Source organism: Morchella sextelata, assembly GCF_020137385.1.
Source record: "Morchella sextelata strain SCLS chromosome Unknown scls_20, whole genome shotgun sequence".
Classification (NCBI taxonomy): domain Eukaryota; kingdom Fungi; phylum Ascomycota; class Pezizomycetes; order Pezizales; family Morchellaceae; genus Morchella; species Morchella sextelata.
Genome location: NW_025408635.1, coordinates 745,537 through 760,435, shown reverse-complemented (window position 1 = coordinate 760,435; position 14,899 = coordinate 745,537). Strand labels below are relative to the sequence as shown.

Genomic DNA, 14,899 nt, shown 5'->3' with positions numbered 1-14,899 from the left:
TATTCGACCATGTCACTCGGTTTCATCTAAATACCGCAAATCTTGGGGAATAGGCATGAACCGGTTTGCCTTATTGAAGAGGGAGGCTCCCTCTCAACCAAGTCAAAGCCCCAGCCACAAGCTCGAGCCGACTGTTACTTCTTAGGTTACCGTCTCTTCATGAATGAGAGCTGGTTATACGCCTACGAAGGTGGCCTCACGCACTGCCTAGTAGCATGCACGGTTATAATAGAACAGCAATATAAATTTGCATGTCAATGGCAACGTTCCCTGCGGTGTTGTGGAGAGATAAATAAAGTCTAAAGGCACGTGGCTCTTCTCATGGCCACGTATGAGCGATCTTACTACACAGCGCACTAGGGCCCTCTTTTGTCACATGTGAGTTCAGCGCCTTATTATCAGTTGCTATGCTTGAGGTTAGTAAGGGCTAAATACTCGGTGACCTTCTCCCCGGCTTTCCAGAAGTAGGATGCTCATGTACGGTATCAGACCGTCTTGGTACTTATAAGGCTATTCACATCAGAGGTTTTGATGGACATGAAGATCGGGGGCCGGATCAGTCGAGTTCACAATATTCCTAGCACTGACATGTTTATATATTAACCAGTCCGTCAAATCTAATTATATGCTAGGTACACTATCACAAGTACCCAATGACCATACAGTATAGCAACATTCTCCGATGGAAATCGTATATATGTGTTTGACGACAACTGGTTATTTCATTATCTAACGTCCTCATATCTCAAACAAAAGGATACACTTCATGGGTTAAAGGTCTGTCCGGGCCACCAATAAAATGTCATCTATGTGGTTGTTGAATAACTCCACAAGCTTCATGAGGGAATCAATTCGTGAAATAATCAACCCTTCGTAATGTAACCAACTCATAAAATGCTAATATTTCTAGCTAGAAGATATTCGAACAACCACCTTATTCCTGCGCTGCCCATTATGACCAATGTCTGCATGATTATATGTTTAAGAGTAATTAAAAAAGGGTAAACTTCTTGCCTAAAATTATGATACCTCAAAATTCAAGGGCCAGGACTCGAGATATTTTTCTTTTGCCATTTATCTAGAAAATACTCCGACGAATGATTATTTGTGACCGAGCTGTCGTGCTCGTGCATGGCGATAATCGTACGCTTAAAGTTTTTTCTCTATCGGTGGCCTACCCTACATTTTAGAACTAGGACTGATAAGGAAGACCGTAATGTTTGAAAGTTCAAATGTTCCGGTGAATGTTTCCAAGAGCGGGCTTAGCATCTGGTCGGTGTAACTTATAATCACAAGCCAAAACTACTTAACATACATGTAATTACATCCTCGCATAGTAATACAAAACAAAACAAAAAAGAAAGGGGGTCAAATTTCGGTGAGACAGTCTCGCCCCAAGGTCCTCCGCCTCATGCAATATGAGGCAAGTGCATTGCGTTGGGCCTAAGTGTTTCCCCGTTGAAAGTCTGAAAGAGGGATTCCTTTGATAGATGTTGTATACTAACCTTTTAAACCGCCACACCGGCACTTTCCTCCATCACTCTTTTTCGGCACATCTATGTAGAACTGTGGTTACAGAAGCCGGATTTGCGCTCAGGGTATGCTCTACACTACCTTGAGAAGCTCAAATATGTTCCCTAACAATCAAGCAGGGTGTAGCTAGTAGTTTGAGGATTCAAGGGAATTCGACAGTGGTGGACTTACTTTCCCCAAAGGTCGAGCCGTTTATTTAAGCCATACAGCCACTTTCAACTAAAAGCTAAGGGCATAAGAAAATTCGGCTTCGGGGAAGTTCCGCTATATATTACCTTGAGCTCTCTCAAGGTTCCAGAGGAGGCTTTCTCAATTTTAGACGCAGAATATTCATGAAAAACTGAACATCAAGTAAATGTAGGTACAGAGCTAGTTATGATCATATGTGTTCTAGAAGGTGCGGAGTTAGTGTACCTACTGGTATAGTGATTATTCCATGCCAATAATACCGTGTTCTGTTACATGCACTTGGCACTCTCCGTAGAGCCATTCAAACTCTCAACGTGGTTAGGGTTTGGTGCTTGGTACCGTAGGTGGTATTCATGTGCATCATGTAATATCACTCGGTCGCCAAGCCTGTGAGAGGTGCATGAGAGTGGGTTAGAGTGGGTTTGGCTTCTCTCACAATATTGTATCGCTAATAGATTTGGCCGACGTAGAAGCTCAAGTGGAAGAGCGGAGCTCGATCTATTGTGGTTGGTTTTCGTTCCCAGTCTCCGGTGCATGTACGGCCGGCCACTCTCCTGATTTGATCGCGTGAATGCCTGTAGAAATGGCTGGCGTTGATAGGAGCGCAGTATTCCCCTAAGACTGTTGCCCAACCGAGTTAGGTGGCCACGGATATTTGATTGCGGGGTGGAATCCTCGTCTTGGGGTGGTGCCGGCCAAATCTCTCTCTGGATCATAGACGATCACTCGGTCCATTCACTTTTTCCCTTTTTTCTCTTAAGGTCGGTACCAAGATTGGATGGTCCTTTTGGTTCATCTTGTGATTCTAGAGTAAAGTACATCATTTCTCTCCAATAGACCATATGTTGAGGCATACCCGTGCTTAGGTGCCGTCGCCAGATCTATAGTTCCATTGGAAGATTACGTACCCTGCGCGGAGAACTCCTGTAATACTGAAAAGTGATAAGGAAGTAAACATCACCGCTTGAGAAGCTTCCTCGGCGCATCCTAGCTATGACTGTTTGGATTTCTTATGCATATATGGTTTGGTAATCCGGATAAAGTGCGGCCAGTGGCCTAGTTAGTCCTGGGGCGCGAGAAGTACCTTTACATGCATGACGGGACCTATCCGGCTTCTATTTGACTGAATACATAAATAAGGAGTAGAAGGGACGGATCGAGTCGAGGTATGTAGTTGAAGCCCGGACTACCGCCTACCTACAAGCACTGCCAAGGATGCGGCCGAGGCCAAGGCTACCTCAACACCCGCTCCCCCGGGCCTAGCTAGCCAGGTAGAGAAAAAGTGAAAATTGTCAACTCCAACTAAAGCACAGCCGGAGACCGTTTCGTTTGCAGCTAGTTGGCGCCCGGCGGCCACATGGAGTCATGGTAGATACGATAGGGCTGTACATGTGGATACAGCGGATCTTGGGAGATCTACAGGTAGACATGAATGTGGATCGGTCGACACCTGCTGCGCACGTGGGTCCCGTTATCTTGCTCCCACCGCCTTTGGCTGCCGGAGCTCTTTCCTGTCGCGAGTTGCGGGCCATGCGGGCCATGTGGGCGGCATGCATGGAATGGGGTGCTGGCCCGGCCAGAGCCCTTGCCTGGAGACACAGCGGCGGCCGCTTGCCTCGTGATGTAGGATGCAGTGCATGAGCTATTGACGGCTGAGGCCTTCCGGATAGACAACATCAAGGTAGGGTGAAGGCGGCTCAATATAGAACTTGCAGGGCTGTAGGGTCTAGATTCTCCCACGGGGCTGTGGGGACATGGGGACTGTGGTTTAAGGCTGGATGTTTGAGATAGTGTTATGCCGATCAGGCTTGAGTAAGGCCATCAAATCCGCTGGTGGGGTCTTCTTCATTTCATCATTATAGGACCGGAGTCGTTGTGTTGTGGGTTAGGGTTGTAGTTGAGTGCTCTTCATATCAGAAGACCTGCATATATGGGGTGATCTATCCGACTTATACCCGCGGAAAGAGATGGTGAGATGATTTAGATAGGCTGAACTTGATTGAAATTAACTCAGAGGGCCTGGCGTCTCAGACGACAGCCCTTTCTTTAAAATGGTGACTGCACAAACTGTCAGTACAACAGCTCCGCGGATCCGCCGGTGTTACGAAAAGTATCAACTTTAAACTACTGCGAACCTGGGCCTGAGGTGGATTTCATGTGAACAGAAGATACCTATGTAACTGTGACCTTTTTGCAACATAATTTGTCGTTTGAGTGTTATAGTTAGTAAAGTGAGTTAATATCTACGCTACGTAAACAAAGCTGGATAAGCAGATTATCGATATATAAAGGACAACAATAACAGTGCGTCAGTTGAGAGGGCGGATGCGTGGCCCGCTGTAGTGAGACGACGATATCTGTCTTCATTATGAATTAGTTAAATACTTAAGTAGTTTACTAGACCCCGTCCTTTGTAAATAAATCACGTCTCATTGGTTTATCAGAGATAACATGCTTTGCCCTGATGAACCTGATGGGTGTTCCTATATTATGATTTTTAGCCCAGGAGGAGCTGCACTTCTGTAGCCTATAATTATTAGGCGTGGGCTGGTAAAGAAATTCTATAGGCCAGTCGGGCCGGGACAGCCAAGCCAGCATATTCGTGTGCCGGGCAGCCGGGCAGTCGGGCCTGAGGTAAACCTTGCCCGGTCCGGGCCATTAAAAAGACAGCTTTTGAGATCAGGTAAAGGTGGATTCTAAAACGGTAAACACGGCTACATTTATATACGTGAGTATCACCCCCTCTTCCTCTTGTGTTCGTTCTCTTCACATCAGTTTTCGGCCCAGGTCGTGAACATGCAAAATCTGTCATTTTTATCATCTGCCGGCGTCGGTCTCCCGGTCTGGCCTTTCAGAAGTAACTTCAAGGTGTCCACTTACCGTACTGGTAGAAACCGGCCGGTAACGGCGAGGAACACTATGAGGACCAGAACGGTATCGATCATTTGACCAGAGACTTTGAATCTCAAGAGCTTCAATGGCCCGGCCCGGGCGTCGAGTGGAGCTCAGACTGCTCTGGCCCGCTACAGAAATCTGGCCCAGCTGGGTAACTCCCGAGGGAGGAAAAGTACTAAAGAGTTCGAATCTAAGTTGGAAGTGTGACTATCCACTTGAACATTTATGCACATCTAGCTACTACTTATGGCACATATCTAGGCCCTTGCTCTTCCCCCATGCTCCCAAGGGAAAATGGCCGATGTTATTCGAATTAGTACGGGCACTAGAACCGGCTCGGGCATTCTCTCAAGCCCAACCGGCAAATGGGGAAGACATGGCCTGGCCGATGAGAAGGCTTTCCGGCTTGGCTTGGCCTGCTGAAAAAAAGGCTTGGGTGCCGGCCTTAACCCGGCGCCCATTAAAGTCCTTGACTTTAATGGACCGGACCAATCCCATCGACCAGAAAAGACCGGGCCGGTTGAGATATTTACATCCTGGACTGGATCAGGACCATGGTCTCACGAGCTGACTTTTGCACACATGCTTCACATTCTGTCAATATGGCCCTCATCAGCTGCCGCCTGAAAAGCAGTTTGAGCGCAGAGATTTACAGTTTCAGAATTAAGATCGGCTCTGACTTTTTGGATCTTTGTTGGTCTAGTGGTGGTCGCTTTTACTACGAGGGCCTGATTTGACCCTGGAGAATTAGGCCATCTATTTTCTCCTGACCTGGTCTGAGAACACTCTCGGCCCGGTTCAGCACACGAAGGAAAAACCAAAAAGCAGCCAGCTGATATAATTTCGTGCCGATCAGGCACATATAAGGCTTGATCCATTCAAGAGACTGTCACCGGTCCGGAATATCAAAGCTAAGGTTGGAATTGCTTTTCGCCTTTTGGAGAGCTGTTGCCATCAACAAAACAGCTACTACCTCCTCTATCAAATCACGGTTATGAGCTTACATGATCTTATTCTATCCTAGTCATAAAGGTGTCTAAGCAGGAGTAATACTCACAGATATGGTAGCCCGTTCATGAATCAATTCTAATCAAGGGGAATTTCTGAAATGGTGCATTCCACCAATGAATAACTAGTCAAGCCGCTAACTTACATAGCCAATGCTTCTGGAGAGAAAGAAATAACTCATTTCAGCAGGAACTTGATTATGCACGGCAGGTAAGAAGGTTGCCGTATAAAGAAGTTTTCTCGAGAGTCGAGTTAGCCACGTTTACCTTGGTATATTTGTCGGGGACCCGCCGATCGCGCGCTTTGATGAAGATTCTAGAAAGTCTCATCTAAGAAGCTTAGGTGTTCTAAACCTTGGTAAAATCGAGAAAAGAGGCTCCTCGCTCTCTACACATACTTTAATCTTACATTCAGTTTTGTTCGCGGTTGTAGTCAGCCATCGCAGTAACAAACTGGAAATGATAATTTTGCCTCAATTTCGTTGCAGCCCGAACCAGGCCCCAAGACCTAGTTATGTGTCCAAGGATACAATAGCAGCTGGTTAATACTAGGGAAATCCGCTGGCTCAGGTTATCTTGCAAGATATATGGCTCGAGAAGCTATGGTGGGTAGGTGTGTAAACTTCGGCGTTTGCAGCCAATCAATCTATAGAAATTGGGAGATCTACTCACACAATGGTACTAGCGCCTAGCCTAACGGTGGAATTTTCTCTAATTCCCATACAAAAAAGGTTCCTCTGAAGTTGACACACCCACCCCCTATGCCTTCTCGCGCCATATATCCTGGGGCGGAGCGGAAGGTCCTGCGCGGTATTATTTATGCACGGTGCTCGGACCGCGGACCTTGGGGAATTATGCATGCATATATCAGTCGATACCTACCTCGTGGACCTCCTTACCTTATTTACCCCGCTGGAAATCTTTAACTGCCGGTGCGTTTCCTCGTGGCAAGCTTCCTAAGGTCCGCGGATTCGAGATACAGCAGATATTATGCCCGTCCGGGTCCCTTACTTGAATCTGCTCAGGCATGCGCAGTGGCTTACCTCGTGGATGATGCAATGCAACCTATGTAACACGGGACAGCGGAGACATTCTGTATACTCGCAATTTTTTGGCGTTTCCGGACTGGACTGGGTCTGCATACCACCAAAATGGTTCTTATGCACAATTTTCGCCCATATGCAGACCCAGTTCAGTCCGGAAACGCCAAAAAATTGCGAGTATATAATATCTAACAGGCTCGGCGGGCCTATATTCCTTTATAGGGCTATGAGAATGCGGACTTCATGGGTATTGCTACATTTCGCATACCGGGGGGGTTTAATAGGCCTACTAATGGACCCAAGTCAGGAAGTATGGTTAGTTGATTGAGTTGGTGACTTCGTAGCAAGAAATGATGCTGCAAAGACTCTCCTGGTCAATTGTACGGCCAAGCAGCTGCTTGTCAAGCTATCAGAGGCCGAAACGGTCCATACAGTTACAAAAGATGAAATTGGACTAAACCGGATATTCGATGAAATGAGATGAAAGGATTGAGTCGGATTGCACCAGATAAGGGACTAAGCGGGATCGGATTCCAAGAGCCCACATAATTCTGGATTGCTTACAATATTTCCTTCATTCGCCATATGCAAAGAAGGAATTAACGCATGAGGAGTGTGCTAAAGCAATACTGTACAGTTTCAAAGATTTTTACCATCTGGTTCAATATTTACCTTCAATGAAAGCCAGGTAGGACTACTTGAGCTAGTCTATTTTCCACCATGGGATGGGTCACCATATTAGGAATATATGTGTTCAGGACTAGATATACCAGATAGGACAGCCCGATCGTTCGGAAGCTATGCAGAGCCTGTAGGCTTCTGAAGTTTTGATAAACTGGCCGAGCCTGAGAAAGGCTCCCACCGGGCCACTCCATGTAGCTTTACTTTAGGACCGTCCAGTCCAGTCCAATCCACATATTTCTTTCTCAGAATATGGGCAAAGTGAGTGGTCCCCGGCTTAAGGCGTTTCAACCTTCTGATATATCGAAGTCAAAAAAGGTTACCAGACTCCATATGTGTGCCAAGGGCTATGAAGGGGGGTATGCAAAGTCCGTATATTTAAGATCTGTCCAGGGCTAAAGAAGAGCCCGAACCGGATAAAACCGAACTATAGAGCCTGTATTGTTGGGGAATTCCCAATGAGCGAGAATGCTATTCCCATCTATTTGGGAATATTTGGCATCACTCGTTATCACTCGTTATCACTCGAAAGTCTTGAGACCTCACAAAAGAATCTCGGGATATTTCGTCTGGTAGAGGTCAATGTACGTCTCTGCTGGGTCAAAGTTTAATTATATGGGACACCCGTCAGATTCATCGGAATTAAGCATATTGAATGCGTACTTATTAAGATTTGGTAACATACTAACTGACCCTTTGATCATGTACATAAAGACCCCACTTAACATGAATCAGCACACCTATCTCCTCCCGGAACGGTCCGAGAAGCACTTCGGCCCGGACCGGTTCAGGCAAAGAAAAAACTAAAAACCAGCTCTCTTTGACCGGTCAGGACTCAGGCTCAGTTCTGGCTTGGCACAATGAAAGGCTGTGGGGGCTTCAGGGCTGATGCACGGATGACGGTGCTCGTACTCAAGGCTGGCTGAGAGAGGTGTTGTTGCATGTGGTTGTAGGTTGATTACACTAATAAGCATTAGAATATCTGTACGACCAGCAACTGATAGAGGAACAATTGACCGCGTGGGCTAGCCCATCACGGACTTAGCCTCAGCCCATACGCCGGCAATTGGTAGAGGAGATGAAGAGCCTGCGGGTAGATCAAGTCGCTCAACATACACGGCGCGGGAGGCCACACCAGCCAGCGGGTGGTCCATCGCCGATGCCTGGCGGGCCCGGCAAAGTAGGCAGCGTTCGGGTGGGTTAGGGTTACCGCACGATCAATCACTCTCAAACTTCTGGAGGGGGCAATTGGCCTCGTGAGCGGATTGATGGTAGGCGATCCCAGAAGGTGGTTTATTGCTGCGCACAAACGCCCAGCATGTGCCGGACGCGGGTCGCTGACGGCGGACCTGAGTTGAGTGCGCGAGGGATTCCTTCGGATCAGGGTGGGAAGTTGATGTTGGAGACGCCATTGTAGCCACAGTGGGTTAGAGTTATTGTGGGATGAACGGTAGGTGAAGCACAGGTACAGGTAGTCGGGTGAGTGGACTAATGCCCGGTCCCGGGAGGCGTCCATTTGCCGGATTAGACTCCCAGTAATTACATATTACTGATGCGGTAGAAACAATTTCCCATGGTTCGAGGCAGCTGTACTACATGCACTTATCCATCTCCGTTTACGCACAAGAGACAAGAGTTAAGACAAGACATTTGAAATCCAAGCCGATAGACACGGCGCAATGTGTGGTGAGTGATACACCATGACGCACCCAACAAAAAAGACTAATTTCTTGAGACCGTTGAGTGCGTAGCAGACGTACATGTATCCCACTTTTTACTGTTACCTTTCAATTGAACCAGATTGTCGAGGAAGGCCAGACCAGCAAGATTGAGCTAATTCTCGATGCACCCGCTAGATGCCACTTCATATTTGTCACAACGGCCCGACATGAAGCGTAAAGCTCACGCTAATCTTCACCCAATTTGCAAGACAGATCGGCTCTTTCTCTCGATCATGTTCCCTTACATCATGCCATATCTCTTGCCTCGATAACGTTACGCGTGTACGTATACCACCTAGATGAGAGCCATATATATCATATCGGGTACTACCATTGAGGGAGGAGGGGGGGGAAGAGATGCAGCTACCCGGTCTGAGGCGAGGTGGGGCAGCTGGTTGAGGGATCTATAGCGATGAGACTGGGGTATAGTCGATTGTGGAGGGTACGGTGGGAGTAGGAGTGTGGGGACGTGAGGGGTTATGAGGGGTGAAGGTGGGTTGCGGCGGGAAATGGTCGAGTGACACGGTGTGACGGTAGGGCAGACAGAGTGTAGCCAGAGATGGAATTGTGGATGTAGTGGAATGGTGGGAGGGGTTTAGGCATCATAGACCTTAGCTTCCATCCGTATGGCCGTGTTGGGGGTTGGGTTCTTGTCACTTGCGATTACTTGAGACGTATGAATCATGATATGAGCCCTATTATGAAAATTAAACCCGCAAACTACCAGGGTTTGGATTTTTGGCAACAGCCATCTACAGGGAAAACCCAAGAATCCTGATACGCACTTATACGCACTATGTATATTCTTTTTTAACCTTTTTTATCTTTATCCTCAACGTCTCTGAGCACTTACGTAGCGGCGAGGGTTTAATTTACAATTGGCAGCGAAGCCGGTTTCGGCGGGCTTGGCGGCGTTTCAAGGACCCAGGCGCGGGGGAACACGTACGTATAGATGCTGCAGTACAGTGTGTGCAGGGAGTGCGGTTTCTCCTAGGCCTTGCTTTAAGGTTGTGTTGGTGCGTAGGAGGAGGTGGAGGTGGAGGAGGAGGAGGGATAGTGGGAGGAGGGAGAGCAGTGGGGGATGACGACGGTGCACGGCTAGGAAGGGGAAGTGGGCACGTGTGTTACGGTTTTGCTTGCTGATTGATTGAGGGATTGAGTGATTGAGTGATTGAGTGATTGCCTTAGAATTGCTTGCGATTGCTGGATACGTATACTTACTGGGGATTTAATTGTAGGTTACTGATCAGATATAATGGTATCAGGGGGCATGCAGAGGGTGTACTCTAGAGTAGAGTAAAGTAGATTTTATATGGATACGTTACTTACTAACTACAAACCTATAAAGCCAAGCATACATATATCATACAATATCCCCATTATACTATAGCTATAGCCATTCCCACCCTGATCTCCAGCTTAGTTAGACAGCTGTCATGCCATGACAGCTAGCTTTAAACTTTTGCTCACGACATCATCTCTGCCTGCACCCATGAAGCGATCCCTCAGCCCATCCTGCCTTATACCACCTATCCCATCCATTCCATCCATCCATTCCTCTCTCACTTCCCACCTAGCAATCAAACACCCCCAATCAAACCAACCAACCAGCCAAAAAGTCTTGGCTCCACACAACATCATGTCTCAGTCACATCCTACATTGTATCAGCTACACAGTGTAGAAAACCATACATACTTGTATTATGAGGAGGGTTCGCATACACACACCTAACCGGATACCGCGTCGACATGGACCTTTTAAGCATAAATTCCTGCGATACGCGGGCACCCGTTTATGAGCGAGCTATCTAGTCAGTCAGGCCCGCCCTCCCTTCCTTCCCACCCGCCTGTCCGTCCGCTCCGCATGCAGCACGGACTTATTAGAGTAGAGGACCGGAGTGCTGCAGGCTGGGCGTAGGGCAAGAGGGTGGTAAGGGAGGTAGGGCACCGGCCGGTCAGAGTGTTTCGGCCGAAGCAGGTCCGGTTGTGCACCTCTACCTACATATTGTAGTTACCTAGCTACCTAGCTAGCTACATAGCTACCTGGCTGGCTCGCCAGGAAGGAGGGAGCTTGGGCCAATTGATAGGTTGCGAATGTACATATATATACCTAGCGTAGCAATTAATAGACGTCCGGCCCTGCTGTCCGGAGTAAATTCTTTTTTTTCACCTGTTGGGCAATGGGGACGGAAAAACTCTGCCTGCCTGCATGGAAGGGGACCAGGAATGGGATACTCAGTGTTAAGCGGGTTGGGTTGGTGGTTTGGCTGGGCGGGCGAGTATAGAGTAGGGTAGTGTTGGATGAATATGCATGTTCTAGATATAGCTACATACACTTTCTACTTCTTCTTCCCTACTTCTTCCCTACCTACTCTAGGTACGCTATTGACTTGACTCTACCCCCTTATAATTCCCACTGCCGTAAATAGAAATAGCTGCCACCCGAAAAGAAATTTTTTTAAAACCGCGCGCCAGACCAGACCATACGGGACGCCGCAGGCCAGCGGGAAGGAAAAATTTCTTCCTTCCAGAAACAAACCTGCGTACCCACGTCCCTGTGATCTAATCTGATCCGCGGCCGGGTTAATTGTTGCTCAGCTTGTTTGATTACTCTGTAGCCAGAAAGTCCGAAAGAAAAAGAAGCAAATATGCCAATATAGCACATCCGGAGGTATCTAGTTTTTTGCGCCGAAGAAGAAGAAGAATGGGAGAGGGAGGGTGTTTGGGGAGCTCGAAGACCCCGGGGGGAAAGAAAACAGAATGCGGGAGAAACAAAACGGATAAGTGATTATCGTGCATGACGAATTCAATGTACGTTGGGGGGGAAGGATGTCGCGGGGTTCCCAGAGATCAGGGTGGAGGGTCTCACCTGGAGTTGGAAAGTGAGAGATGGGGGTTTTGGGTTATGCCTTGGACTGCTTGGCTATGATACATAGCTAGGGTAGTGTATGTTATGTAGGTATGTACGGGGATGGTGAAATGGCGGTTGTGTTTGAAGGGCAGGAGTCAGTGGTGAGCGGGTGAGTGGTGAGTGGTGCATAGAGAATAAGGGACAGAGCCAAGATAGACTACTGTCTGGACCCGCCGAGTGACTTTTCGTGATAATTGGATTGGTAGCCCTGGTACTAGTATTAGTTGCTAGCTAGCTGGGATATGGTAGGTAATCAACCGAATTCTAGAACTCCCCGTTCGGGCAATCATCACCACAAACTCCTCAACGGGTTCGTAATGCGATAACGCACAATTACAGATTCACGCGAGGTCTCTGAATAATTGGATTACTTTTCAACCGCCTATCTTTATGTACATATGTACTGCGGCGGTAGAGTTCTCTACCTAGCTGTGTACTCTCTACTCTAGTTTGGTAGAGAGTATTGGCATGGGTACAAGTAACTATTCTAGGTAGGGCAGGATGGATCGATCGAGCACGCTCCGAACTCTTCCAGAGATCTACCCAATTTGCATTCTGCATCCTTTAGTACCTTTAGTATTATTATTATCATATCGCTTTCCTTCTTTGCAAGATCCACTGCCCACGGGTAGGTGCCAGGAAAGGAAAGTATATCTGGGACACGCGGACCTCAAGACAACACTTTTGCTATCTCATCCCTATTGTGCGCAGATCGCGACGTCGCATATGTAAAAACCAGTGAGTGAGCGAGAGACAACGGAGCCTCCTCCGTCGAAAAAAAGTATCATCACGAAAAGCGCAGTAAATTTTTGCCAAAATGTTTAACCAAGAGCTCCAGCGCGCGTATGTGAGGGTCAAGGTTGAATGCGTACGTGGAAAGTGTATATATATTTATGTATGCCAACCCTTTTATCTGATCGATCCTCGTCGGCGGCCGTGGTGGTATGTATCAAAGCGGTTTCATCGGACCTTGATAACCATCCATTCACGCCCTGCATCCAGTCTTCAGTCACAGGAGAAAGAGACATGCAAAAAGATATGCTTGAAATGGGAGAAGGCCAAGCACGCCGCGTCACTCGAACACGGAGAATTTCTCTGGGCGAGGTACGGAGAAAGCTGTAACGGGCGTATTTTCCTTCCTGAGACATATGGGCGATAAATTAAAGTTGGGTGGGATGGGGGGACAAACACCTTGAGGTGTTGATCTGGTTTGAGGCTGTGATTGTTGATTGATCGTCATAGCTCTCATTCAACGGCCAAGCCAGAATATGTGGTTGCAGCAATTTGCATTCTCTCCTCCGTCCGATGCGCTCAACCCACGAGACCGAAACCAGGGTCGCCTTGCGAGTGATTGACCGAGCATGCTCGCTCCCCATCTCCGAACTTTAAAATATCCTCTTGGTATTCTCTTGGTATTCTCTTGGTATTCTTGGTATTCTTGGCGGTTTCCAGTTTGCGTTCTCTTCAAGCAAAAACCCCGTCCGTCATGTGCGAGTTGCTTGGATGGAAATCAGAAATCTCTCAGTCTTTGATGCAACGTTATGGATTGGGGGACTTGGTCCGAGTGAAGCAAAAACACCTGAGCGAACAGGATCTGAACAAGGGGGGGCGAAGTTATGTTCGACATCATTGCAGCGTAATAGAGTTACGCAGCAAAGTAACGTTACGAGGGCCTTGGTGATGATCGCGAAGGTTCGATGGAAGGATGGTTGAAGGGCCGCGTTGAAGGGTCCGTGTATGTGAACATCAGGGAGCAGCAACTCTGCCTGACTGTGTGATCATTGACCTGTATCTGGCCACATGGACGATGATCTTTACCGTGCCATGTCATGGTTTTTAATCTTTTTTGCTCGTCTCTTTTTTTTTTTCCTGCGTAAAAAGTTTTTTTTGCGTTCCACTTGGCCACTTTATTCCTTTCCGGTGTGTACTCGGAGTCGAACCGGAGAAGCAAAAGGTGGGGGATAGGCCGGGGAAGAGGGAGGGTGAGAGGCGAAACAAAACCAAACAAAACAAGTTCGTTCACTTTTTTTCCCTTTCGAAACCAGGGCCTGTCTCTTTCAACATTCAAGATGCCAGTCAATCAAGTCAGGTCAGGTCAGTGGTTTTCGTTATCAACTCGCGCCTCTTTTCTAGCGGCGGAACCTCGGTCAAATTATGTGCTAATGGAAATGTTGCGGCGGCGGTCAACGAACGTGAGGCAGACAAGAGACGAAAACAGCGCTCCATCCCATCCCTCCCTCCCTCTAGTAGTAGTTAAGGTCAAGAGTCAAGTCAGCGGCGTTGGTTTATGTCCCGCTTCCCCATTTGAGGGGAGACCCTTGGATCTGCCGCCAAGTCTGCTGCCGAGAAAGCGTAATTTTGCGGAGAGGTGGTTGTGCCCCACCGCTTTCGACAGTTACCTATCGCGATACGGTGAGGGAAGCTCGGACTTTGTCGCGAAGGCGTTTGGGAGGCGATTTATGTGATAAAAATTACCTACTCTGCCTGGACACAACGTGCTCAACGTGCCTGCCTGGATGGCTGGCTTACTCTACGGCAGTAAAGAAATATGTACGTAGAGCAACCTCCCAAGAAGGCCGGCCGGCGGTGGATTTTTCTTGAAGCTTGTACCGAAAGAAAACAAAAAGTAATTGCTTCCATAGGATCGCTGTGAATTACGGATCTTGCGGCACGTCGTGAACGTGCAGGGCAGGCAGAAAAGCAGGCCACCCAAAGCACATGGGAACATTATTTATATTTTCCTTATTCGTGCTGAAAGCTCGCTCACCGCCAGAGCCAAAGCTACAATTTTCGGTCTATCGGTATTTCCGGTCTCCGGGGTTAGAGACTCTTCCTTTATGAAATCTCTACTACGTATGGACCTACTCTAGAATGGCTTCGGGGAGATCGGTGTGCACATGCCATCCAATTAATCCATAT

At 47.8% G+C, this 14,899-nt stretch overlaps 2 protein-coding genes across 2 annotated transcripts; one reads left to right on the top strand and one right to left on the bottom strand.

Moving 5' to 3' along the window:
• Positions 1-8,565: 8,565 nt before the first annotated feature.
• H6S33_006400 (uncharacterized protein) lies at positions 8,566-8,760 on the bottom strand (the record flags this gene model as incomplete). The annotated part of the gene is made up of 1 exon (XM_044837746.1): positions 8,566-8,760. One exon carries the CDS (start codon positions 8,758-8,760, stop codon positions 8,566-8,568), a length of 195 nt encoding a protein of 64 aa, XP_044689927.1.
• A 5,289-nt stretch (positions 8,761-14,049) lies between these two features.
• On the top strand, positions 14,050-14,445 carry H6S33_006399 (uncharacterized protein; the record flags this gene model as incomplete). The annotated part of the gene is made up of 1 exon (XM_044837744.1): positions 14,050-14,445. One exon carries the CDS (start codon positions 14,050-14,052, stop codon positions 14,443-14,445), a length of 396 nt encoding a protein of 131 aa, XP_044689926.1.
• Between the last annotated feature and the right edge of the window lie 454 nt (positions 14,446-14,899).